Consider the following 11,800-nt stretch of genomic DNA (forward strand, 5'->3'; position numbering starts at 1 on the left):
CTCCCAATTTTTTTTTTTTTTTTTCTTCTTTATGATTAAAACTTGTTGCTGCCATGGGCTTTTATTATTATTGGACTTAAACCCAAAAAAAAAGCCCAAATATCGAAAGTAAGAAAAAAAAGATTTAATAGTCAGAATAAGGTCTATTATTACATGTCATGACCTCTTTGATAAGCAAGTAGAAAGAATTACAAATATCTGATTGAACCAATAGGCTTTCCTCCATCAAACAAGTAACGAGGCCATTCTGATTCTGAGGTATTGGGTGGTGCAGCAAGCTGAATAGGCTGTACCAAGAGATTATCGTAACCAGCCGAAGCGGAATATTCAAGACAGCTGATGAAATTCATTTCACCTGCGATGTTATCTGCGATGATAATCAGATCAGATTCTGTAGGATAACCCAGAGGAGTGTCTATTTCCCATAAAATAGTGTCATGTATCATCCTAATTGATCTCGCTTCCTTAGCTCCTGGAGAAAATAATAACATTTGGAGATATTATTAGTATTACATACGTATTATAAGAAAAAGAGGGTAAACATTAGTATTAATTTCACCTCCGGGAAGAAAGTAGATTTTGGACTTGGAATACTCAGTCCAACAACTCATCCGATAACGTTATCTTCTCAGCATAAGCCCATATTGACATCTCACCATCGTAACCTTTTTCCACAAGAGCCGATTTGATTTTCTGATAGATCGATTGTGGATCAAGATCATTAGGGAACGGTGAATCCTCCACGTCCCAGAAGACAGCTGTTTTAGGCCCATAGACGTCTCGTTTGAATGGCTCTGCAATATATATAATATAAAAAAAAAAAGATGAGTGAGAGAGGCTACAATAGAATAAAGATGCACAGATCGATATATAATGGAAAAAAAAAAAAAAAAAAATCTTATCGATCAAAAAAAGAGAAGGGTACTTTACTGGAGAAATCTTCCATCTTCATGGTCGACACTTTTTGTTTTTCCTCTTCTAGCTAGAGAGAGGAGGAACAAGATGTACAAAAAGGTTCTAGAAGGATCCACGCACGAGTTTATTATACGAAGGGAGATATTGTTATATATATAGTTTCCTTATTATATAGATATGAAAATATCTTCTAATTTTGTAAATTATTCTGATCTATGTTAAGTTGTTAACATATATGTAACACAAAGCTGATTATTAAAGTCAATATAATATTTTTTTCTAAACAACTAATGTGTTATTCTCTCGTCAATCTTCAAAATAACCGAATGATTGGTAACATCATCCCATATACAAACTAACCATAACCAAATCAAACCGAACCAATAACCAAACGATAGATTTGACACTTGTTTTGATTATATACATAGATCCATAGTTAATGAGTTGATAAAACTGAATTATAAATTATAAAACTGTAATATATGTCTAATGTCTATAGCAAATATAATCAGTATTGTAAACATAATCAGGACAATGTCCAATCTATCGACCATATGTTCATGTCTCGGAATTTTTTTTTGTTTAACTTTTCTTTTTCGATAAAAATAAGATTAGAAAAATATCCCAAGATTAATCTGTCAATATTTTTTACGGGTGTTTTTTTTTTTTTGTATTTGAATATTTTTACCGGTGTTTTTAATTTGACTTGCTTATCAGAACCTCTTGTTTATAAAAAAAAATATATCATTTAAATTTACAATTTTAAATCGTAAAATAAACATCAATCTATGATGAAGCACGAGTCATAATAATCTAGTTTCATAAGAAAAAAAGAAACATAATAGAAGATGGGTAGGATCGAGGTATTGTTACGCACTGCTTATAAGCACTTCTTTTCCAACGGGAGATAAGAGGTTATACTATATGGTTTTCATCTCTATCTATTGTTTTGTTGTTCGCGTTGCTTTGGCATTATTAGAACGCTTATTAATTGTTTGGCAAAACCAGTTTAAAAGAATATAATTTACAAAAAAAGTTTATCATGAAATCCAAAAAAAATCCTCTTTGTCATGCTCCTCCAATATAGTTTACCTATTTCTATGTTTGGTAAATAAGTAATAAGAAACCACTCATTTTTATTAATTTGCTAGAAATCTGGACCTCCTTCCATGACTCTTACGATGACCCTTCTCAACTCTCTCTCTCTTTTCACACAAGTCTCTCATTTTTCAAAACTTTTGATCTCAACGTCATCATTTCAAGATTTCCACACAAAAAAAATCTGCAACAAGCTCGTTAATTAGAGTTTTCTTTAAAATTCTTCATCTCTATTCTTCAAGAAAACTAATTGGTTTTCTCTTTGTGTCCATTGACGTTTGCCTCTCAAGACATGATAGAGATACACAAGACATCTCTACGAATATTTCGATTGGTAGCTTTCAATGTTTCTACTATTCCATTGTTTGCTCAAAAAATTCAAATATTTCAGTTTGGGAGGTTCTAATTCTATATCAAGAGTCAAGACTTTGATTTAAGAACAATGAGAGTTAGGGTTGATGTTTGTCGGACACAACAAATCTTATTGTTCTTTGTTTTTTGGTTGAGTTTTATATCTTTTGCATTATGCCTGGATGGTGATGATTATAGCAAAACAGGGAACCCTAAAGTTCTTGTTTCCGTTACAAACCTTATATATAGTCGACTTCAGAATCTAAAGAACATCTTAAAGGCTGACGTTGACCGAGATTTAGGATATTGCATCAAAAATTTGTAAGTATTTTCATAAAATCGGCCAGTGAATTATATTCCCATGTTTTCGTCAATACATATACTTTGTATATTTTTCTTACAATTAATCTGTTGACAATTCAGGAAGAGCGATTGGAATGAAGCATTTAACTTTGATAAAAATCTTGACTTCTTAAGCAATTGTGTCAAAAGAACTGACGGTAAAAACAGGATAAATGGTTATTTAAAAAAAATCATTTATCTACTCAAACTCTTGAACATTGAGATATCATGTTCATAACATGCAGGTGACCTCACAATTAGACTATGTACAGCTGCTGAGATAAAGTTCTACTTCAATAGTTTTGTTAGAAGAGATGAAGCAACAACGGTTCATGTAAGGCCTAACATCAACTGCAATTTAGCTAAATGGGTTTCCGGATGTGAGCCAGGATGGAGTTGCAATGCGGATGACGATAAAAAATTTGATCTCAACAATGGAAAAGTTCTTCCCTCTAGAACTCGTAAATGTCAACCTTGTTGTGAGGGTTTCTTTTGTCCACAAGGTCTTGCTTGCATGATACGTAAGAAATCCACATGCATATATACCTATTATATTATTTTGAATACCAACAACTTCAGCCTAACATATTCATTGTTGTTTTTTCTCTGACTTATGTAACCAAAGCGTGTCCATTAGGCGCATATTGCCCGCTTGCCAAGCTTAATAAAACAACTGGAATTTGCGAACCGTAAGTTGTTAGATTAATTTACTACACTAATGAACTATGATATTAGTGGATCATTAAATGAAGAGTTCTATATTGCAGCTATAATTACCAGATTCCTCCGGGAAAAGTCAACCATACATGTGGTTCCGCAGATAGTTGGGTTGATGCCGAGAGTAGTGGTGATATGTTTTGTTCTCCAGGTTCATATTGCCCAACAACAATTCGAAAGGTCACTTGTAGTAGTGGGTATTGATTCTTTTATCGCACAACTCTTCTCACTTTTTAATAATTGTTTCATATGTGAAGTATTCATCATTGTTGTTACATGAAGGATGTAATGTGACGATTGTCAACTAATGTTTTGTTAATACACATAGTTGATGAGTTGATAAATGTGTTTATGTATTACTCAGGTATTACTGCAGACAAGGTTCTACTTCACAAAAACGTAAGTTTCTAAAACCCAAGAATAATGTATTGTTTTATATCATATGATCTGTTTAAATAGATTACAACTGAAGTTGATCTATAATTCTCCTTTTTGGTGACTATTTTAGCATGTTTCAAGCTTGCAACGTGTAATCCGAATACCGCAAACCAAAATATCCATGCCTATGGAGCTATCTTAATTGTAAGTTGTTATAGAACACATTTTTGCTTTAAAATTTGTTGGAAATTATATTTTCGTTAATTGTGTGTGTAGGCATCACTAAGTCTTGTGATGATCATGGTTTATAACTGTTCTGATCAAGTTCTTGCTACTCGAGAGAAAAGACAAGCAAAATCAAGAGAAGCTGCAGCAAGACACGCAAAAGAAACAACACAAGCTCGAGAAAGGTGGAAAACTGCAAAAGATGTTGCCAAGAACCAAAAGTTGGGATTGTCTGCACAACTATCTCAGACATTTTCTCGCATGAAGTCTGCTAGGAAGGATGCCGCACCAGCTAAAGCTTCTGGAAAGTCAAAAGACAAGAAAAAAGAAGCAAGTAATTTAACCAAGATGATGAAATCAATGGAGGAGAACTCGGGTAACAACGAAGGGTTTAATGTAGGTACTGGTAGTAAGCATGGGAAGAAGCTACAAGCTCCAAAGGGTAAACAACTACATACTCAAAGCCAGATTTTTAAGTATGCATATGGTCAGATCGAGAAGGAGAAAGCTATGGAGCAAAACAACAAGAACTTGACATTCTCTGGAGTCATTTCGATGGCCACTGACACTGATATGCGGACTAGACCTGTTATAGAAGTTGCGTTTAAAGACTTAACTCTTACATTGAAGGGTAAACATAAGCATATATTGAGATCTGTTACGGGAAAGATCATGCCCGGTCGTGTCTCTGCCGTCATGGGTCCATCAGGAGCTGGGAAAACTACATTTCTTTCCGCCTTGGCAGGAAAAACAACTGGATGTACGAGGACTGGTCTTATCCTCATAAATGGTAAAAATGAATCCATAAACTCATACAAGAAGATCACTGGATTTGTTCCACAAGATGATGTTGTGCATGGGAATCTTACCGTCGAGGAGAACCTTCGGTTTAGCGCAAGATGCAGGTAAACCATGGTAAACTTATCTTCATAACTTAGAGGAGATATATACTAAGATTCCAAGTCTTCAAAATTTTTGGTTAAATTAAATTATTATTTACCCTAGTCCATATATAGTGTTTATACTAAATATATTGTATATTTATTTACATGCAGATTAAGTGCTTATATGTCAAAAGCAGACAAAGTGTTGATCATTGAAAGAGTGATTGAAAGCTTAGGACTACAACATGTAAGAGACTCGTTGGTTGGTACGGTAGAGAAAAGAGGAATCTCTGGAGGACAGAGGAAACGAGTGAACGTTGGTGTTGAAATGGTCATGGAACCTTCTCTATTGATATTAGATGAACCCACTACAGGTTTAGACAGTGCATCTTCACAGTTACTTCTTAGAGCACTTCGACGTGAAGCACTTGAAGGAGTTAACATTTGTATGGTCGTGCATCAACCCAGGTACATTATGATCTCCACGATGAATTAGTTATGAAAAGAATAGAGTAATTTTGTTCTAACAATGTAAACTCAAATAATGCATGTGTTTTTCATCTCTTATCAGTTATACGATGTACAAAATGTTCGATGACATGATAATACTAGCAAAAGGTGGTCTTACCGTGTACCATGGATCTGTCAAAAAAATTGAAGAATATTTTGCTGACATCGGGATCACCGTACCGGATCGTGTCAATCCTCCTGATCATTATATAGATATTCTTGAAGGCATAGTGAAACCAGATGGTGATATAACAGTAGAACAACTTCCTGTGAGATGGATGTTACACAATGGTTACCCTGTGCCTCATGATATGTTGAAGCTTTGTGATGGACTCCCTTCATCATCATCTGGATCAGCTCAAGATGAATCCTCTCATAATTCTTTTAGTAATGATCTATGGCAAGATGTGAAAACTAATGTGGAGATCACGAAAGATCAGTTACAACACAATTACTCCAACTCTCATGACAATTCTGATAGAGTAACTCCTACCGTAGGTCGACAATATAGATATTTTGTTGGAAGGTATGACTTTTCTAGATTTGATGGAATGATATATTGGGGTTGCTAGTTTTCATATATGTACACTAAAACTTTAGTCTATTTAATTATTTCAGGGTTGGCAAACAAAGACTTAGAGAAGCAAGACTACAAGCGTTAGATTTCTTAATATTATTAGTTGCAGGAGCTTGTTTAGGAACTCTTGCTAAAGTGAACGACGAGACCATTGATACACTTGGCTACACATACACGATTATAGCCGTCTGTAAGTTTTTTACGTACACAAATATATTAACTTATATCCATGATAGTCCACAATTTTTGGACAGTTAACTAATATTTATTTTTCTCTGTCTTTCTTTCTGTAGCTCTTTTGTGTAAGATCTCAGCGTTGAGATCTTTCTCTATAGATAAAATACAATACTGGAGAGAAAGTGCCGCTGGAATCAGCAGTTTGGCACATTTTATGGCTAAAGACACAATGGACCACTTGAACACATTCTTGAAACCTTTAGTGTACTTGTCCATGTTCTACTTCTTCAACAACCCGAGATCTAGTTTCGAAGACAACTACATTGTTCTAGTCTGCTTGGTCTACTGCGTAACGGGCATGGCTTACGTATTTGCCATATTGTATAGTCCTAGTGCAGCCCAACTGGTTTGTATCCACTCTCTCATACTCCATATATAATTAGCTACCAAAAACTTTGACTAACAATATTATGATACATTTTGTGGTTATTGTTCTTGCAGTTGTCGGTGTTAGTACCCGTTGTAATGACTCTCATCGCGAATCAAGATAAAGAAAGCATGGTTCTTAAGTATCTCGGAAGCTTCTGCTACCCCAAATGGACTCTTGAAGCTTTTGTCCTTTCCAACGCTCAAAGGTAGATAAATTTTTATATTTTAATTTCTTCTATCACAAAATATATGTTAACAAAAAATTTGATTTTTGGATACTTTTGNATTTTTTTTTACTTACTCATACATGTATGTTTTTTTTCCAGGAGATAGACATATTAGGGTTAACTTAATGTTAAATCTAATGCTTCTTACGGCAACGTTCTNTAATTTGCCGATTCATAGCTTATTTCTGCATGGTTACATTCCAGAAAAAATAAATCTGAAAAAAAAAAAAAAGAGAAGCGTACATTTTTTTTTTGTAGATACAAAATCTTGTAACAAAGTTGTATTTTTGATACATTATTATAATTGAGTATCGTAAAGTAGACTTTTAGAAATTCACAATTTCCAATTTCTGAATTTACCAGTTCTACCGTGCTTTACTTCGGTTTATCTCAGTCTCGATCGATCCGATCCGGTTTGAACCCAAAGAGTTAATTTAACCCAAAGAATCTTTCGGTTCTTGGTTTCTCTTCGAATAAGCGATCAGCAAAATTATACATGTAGTTCAGTTATCGGTTCGGTTTGGTTCGACCGACGATAAGTACCCTAAATAATGATTTAGAAGCAAAGACAATACCTAACCTAATAAACAAGAAAACAATTCTCTGGGCGATCGTCTCTCCGTCGAAACAAAACCATGAGCGAGGAAGATTACGAGGAAGAAGATCTCCCCACTAAGTCTCTCTAGCTCTTCCTAAGTAGCAGATCTAGCTAGTTCGATTTATGGAACCTCTAATCCCACTTTAATCCATCTTTTCCTCGTTTCGTTTTTTTTTTGTGAAGCTCGTTGTTACGTAAAGTCATACGTCTTCTGGGACGTCGAGGATTGCCCAATCCCTGAAGATGTCAATCTTCATTCGATTTCTTGTAACATCAAATCAGCTCTTGAGAAATTGGGTTATTATTCTGATTGTCTGGTGAATATCAATGCTTATTGTGAGAAGAGTATTGGCTCAAGGGATGAATTGTACGATGCGGGAATCTACGATGTACCCGAAGGTAAATTCCTCGTGGTTCTAACCAGCTCTCTTAATACTCTCTTTTGTATTTTTTTTTACTTACTCATACATGTATGTTTTTTTTCCAGGAGATAGACATATTAGGGTTAACTTAATGTTAAATCTAATGCTTCTTACGGCAACGTTCTATTCTAAGAACAACCCAAAACTTTTGATGGTGATCTCAAAAAACCTCCCAAATGACACTGAGTTTGCCAGGGTTGTTGGTGCTTTGCAGTCAAGAGGTATAAAAGTTCTCTTGGTACAGCCTCATGATGAGGCCGCATCTCAACAGCTTTTTCGTACTCCAGAGTCAATATCTAATTTAGTTAGAGTAAAGCCGGTTGTGAACCAAACTGCAAGTTTTTACCAAGATTTCTCTGGTAAGATCTCTATCTCTCTGTCAAAGTAAAACCAATATGGTCAATATAGTATATGCAATTCCTTTTTTTATAAAATATATATATATATATATATATATATCTCGTTCTTGCAGTGCCTACCAGATACGTCNCGTCTTCTGGGACGTCGAGGATTGCCCAATCCCTGAAGATGTCAATCTTCATTCGATTTCTTGTAACATCAAATCAGCTCTTGAGAAATTGGGTTATTATTCTGATTGTCTGGTGAATATCAATGCTTATTGTGAGAAGAGTATTGGCTCAAGGGATGAATTGTACGATGCGGGAATCTACGATGTACCCGAAGGTAAATTCCTCGTGGTTCTAACCAGCTCTCTTAATACTCTCTTTTGTATTTTTTTTTACTTACTCATACATGTATGTTTTTTTTCCAGGAGATAGACATATTAGGGTTAACTTAATGTTAAATCTAATGCTTCTTACGGCAACGTTCTATTCTAAGAACAACCCAAAACTTTTGATGGTGATCTCAAAAAACCTCCCAAATGACACTGAGTTTGCCAGGGTTGTTGGTGCTTTGCAGTCAAGAGGTATAAAAGTTCTCTTGGTACAGCCTCATGATGAGGCCGCATCTCAACAGCTTTTTCGTACTCCAGAGTCAATATCTAATTTAGTTAGAGTAAAGCCGGTTGTGAACCAAACTGCAAGTTTTTACCAAGATTTCTCTGGTAAGATCTCTATCTCTCTGTCAAAGTAAAACCAATATGGTCAATATAGTATATGCAATTCCTTTTTTTATAAAATATATATATATATATATATATATATCTCGTTCTTGCAGTGCCTACCACATACGTGGATGCGCCTAAGACAGGTGTATTCTGGGACGCCCAGGATTCACCACTCCCTAATCATCTTGATCCTGAATCCATCTTTCAGAGTATCAAATCAGCACTTGAGGGAAAAGGTTATTTTGCTTACATATCAATATGGGTTTATGCTGACGAGAAGATAACCTTCTCGAATGAATTACTGAATGAGTATCGCAAGTCTGACATCTACTTCCTTCCCAAAGGTATTTTCCTTTTTAAAAAAATATATATATATATATATCTAATTATTATATAGACGTATTGTATTTTTATTTTTTTGTCTCTATTATATTTACTAATGTAGCATAAATATGTTATACAGTTCCAGGGGATAAAAATCTGAGATATGATAGGATGTTACATGACATTTTTTTATGGGAAATAGACACACCTGGGGGACATGCTGGTCCATCAAATGTGATCGTCATCTCCAACAACATCAAGATCCAAGGAGACAACTTGAGGAGAAATGGCATGCCAAGAATTGCTGACTTCATCTTTAGTCTTAGATGTTTTAATTCCAGAGCTTATAATTCTTTCTTAGTACAGCCTGAGCTGCTCACGCTCACACCAGAACCCTCAGAAGGGCCAGGATACCTATTTGACATAGGTGAGGTTATTGGCTTCTTTAGAGTCGCCCCCAGTCAAACTAAGTGGATGCGGAAGAAACGTAGTAAGGAAAATTTATCCGTCAAAACCAAGAGCGAGGAAGATTTCTCCAGTAAGCTCTCTCTCTTCTTGATTTTTTTTTTAAAGACTTTATTTGTTTTAAGATTTCATCTTATCGATATGTAGTAGTTATCTTGATCGGTAATAGTTAAATTGTTTTTATATGATGCACTTGTCTGTTTTGTGAAGGTGCTTACTCACACATATACTGGGACATCGACGATTACCCGATCCCTAAAGATATCGCGCCTAATTGTATTTATCACAACTTGAAATTAGCTCTTGAGAATATGGGCTATTATGGTACTTTGGAAGTCAATGCTTATAGTGAGAAGGAGATCCCCTTAGCATTAGATGAAAAATCGATGGATCTCCTAAGGATCATGTTCTCACCCAAACGTGAGTACTGTATATATATTCGTTTTACTTAAAACCTCATCTTTACACTTCTTTTTTTTTTTTCTAATACTTACTTATACGTATGTATGTGTGACCTCCTAACATGGATCTCTGCTGATTTATTTTCTTTAGGTTCACCTAAAATAGTGTTATGGGACATTATGTACACAGTAAATTCTTCTCGTCAGCGATTCAATGTGATGATAATCTCAAAAAGACTCACTACTGATGAGGAGTCCATGAGGATTTTTTGGGCTTTGAAATGGAGAGGTACCAACGTTCTCTTGGTACAACCTAATGATGAGGGTGAATCAGAAATACCATTTCATAGTCCAGCCTCAATATCTGACTGTACAAGATTTTTAAATGGAGAAAAGCCTATCGACCGTCAAATTGTTGACAATACTGACAATACTTCTTGTACTAGCTGGGAAACTGACACTGATCCTGAAGAAGTGGTAGACATTCTAGTTTGATGTAAAAACATTCTCACTTTTAAAAGCATTCTCACTTTTACCAACATTCTCTTGGTACCTCATGATGAGGCTGAATCAGAAATGCTATTTCATACTCCAGCCTGCAATATCTGATTGTACAAGGTTTTTAAATTGAGAAAAGCCTATCGACCGCCAAATTGTTGACAATACTTCTTGTACTAGCTGGGAAACTGACACTGATACTGAAAAAGAGGAAGACTATATGTTATTTTTGTACGAAAACATTATTGTCTCACGTTTCTGTTATTTATTTTTTATTATTATATATTTATTGTAAAAAAATCTTACATAAATGTGATTAAGGATAAATTATATGAAACATAAAAAAACTAATTTTGTTTAGTATTGAAATCTTATTAAAATCTAAAAAGTCATAAATAACAAATTTTGGATACGAATTCCATGTTAAACTAATCTTCAAGCTTTATTTGAAAACTATATGAATAGTAAAATAAATTTAAGAGATGTTTATATAGTAAATAAAAGCTAAAAATATTTTTAATAATATTTTTAATTATTTTTAATTACGTTTAAAATTTTATTGTAAGTTAATATTAATTATTAATATGACATATGACATATTTAAAATCAATTCACAAATTTTATTTTTTAAAAAATATAAAATTTATTATATATACATTAAAAGTAGTATTAGTATTATCATTGAAATCTGATCTTTTTAATATTTAATATATTTTAAAATATATTTTTATTGTTTAGTTACCACTTATTATTTTATTCATTCTCTGCAAATTTTAATTTCATTCATCAAAAACTGTTTATTCTATTCCACATTATTCTTTTTATTCATTTCTTTTTGTTTTTCTAATAATTACATGCCTTTGAATTCTCATGTTTTCTTATTTTTATAAACGTTAGGTTAACCGTGGACGACAAAAAAAAAAAAAACGTTAGGTTAACCGTTAACATATCTGTCATGGCATCAAAGGATTCCATATAAAATTTACTATAAATGAGAAATTTTGAAAATTAAGTTAAATCATCCATATAAATATATAAAATAATGTTTAATACGTTATAATATTATTCATCAGTAGAGAAGCCTAAGAAAATTTGGTTAAATTTTCTTAGGTTAAATACATCATTATATGTGACAAACTCTAGTTCCTTGAGGTCTTCAAGCAATTCACCGAAATGACCATCACCACGATATT

At 33.8% G+C, this 11,800-nt stretch overlaps 2 protein-coding genes across 2 annotated transcripts; both read left to right on the top strand.

The window, feature by feature from the left end:
* Window positions 2,456-6,813, top strand: LOC104699279 (putative white-brown complex homolog protein 30). Its single transcript, XM_010414606.1, has 13 exons — window positions 2,456-2,685; window positions 2,788-2,864; window positions 2,952-3,227; window positions 3,332-3,395; window positions 3,474-3,620; window positions 3,788-3,822; window positions 3,932-4,005; window positions 4,078-4,931; window positions 5,082-5,378; window positions 5,482-5,946; window positions 6,039-6,187; window positions 6,291-6,580; window positions 6,676-6,813. Exons 1-13 carry the CDS (start codon window positions 2,456-2,458, stop codon window positions 6,811-6,813), a joined length of 3,096 nt encoding a protein of 1,031 aa, XP_010412908.1.
* On the top strand, window positions 7,801-9,578 carry LOC104699280. The gene is made up of 7 exons (XM_019246405.1): window positions 7,801-7,827; window positions 8,065-8,209; window positions 8,418-8,534; window positions 8,623-8,916; window positions 9,030-9,263; window positions 9,383-9,477; window positions 9,570-9,578. The coding sequence occupies exons 1-7, from the start codon at window positions 7,801-7,803 to the stop codon at window positions 9,576-9,578; spliced, it is 921 nt and encodes a 306-aa protein (XP_019101950.1).

The sequence above is a fragment of the Camelina sativa genome, chromosome 6 (genome assembly GCF_000633955.1).
Source record: "Camelina sativa cultivar DH55 chromosome 6, Cs, whole genome shotgun sequence".
Lineage (NCBI taxonomy): Eukaryota > Viridiplantae > Streptophyta > Magnoliopsida > Brassicales > Brassicaceae > Camelina > Camelina sativa.

Coding starts and splice junctions, on each gene's coding strand:
- LOC104699280 (XM_019246405.1), top strand. CDS start 7,801: ATGCGGGAATCTACGATGTACCCGAAG. Junction 7,828..8,064: donor AATCTACGATGTACCCGAAG/GTAAATTCCTCG, acceptor GGTGCTTTGCAG/TCAAGAGGTATAAAAGTTCT. Junction 9,264..9,382: donor CATCTACTTCCTTCCCAAAG/GTATTTTCCTTT, acceptor TATGTTATACAG/TTCCAGGGGATAAAAATCTG.
- LOC104699279 (XM_010414606.1), top strand. CDS start 2,456: ATGAGAGTTAGGGTTGATGTTTGTCGGACACAACAAATCTTATTGTTC. Junction 4,932..5,081: donor CGGTTTAGCGCAAGATGCAG/GTAAACCATGGT, acceptor ATTTACATGCAG/ATTAAGTGCTTATATGTCAA. Junction 5,947..6,038: donor TATAGATATTTTGTTGGAAG/GTATGACTTTTC, acceptor TAATTATTTCAG/GGTTGGCAAACAAAGACTTA.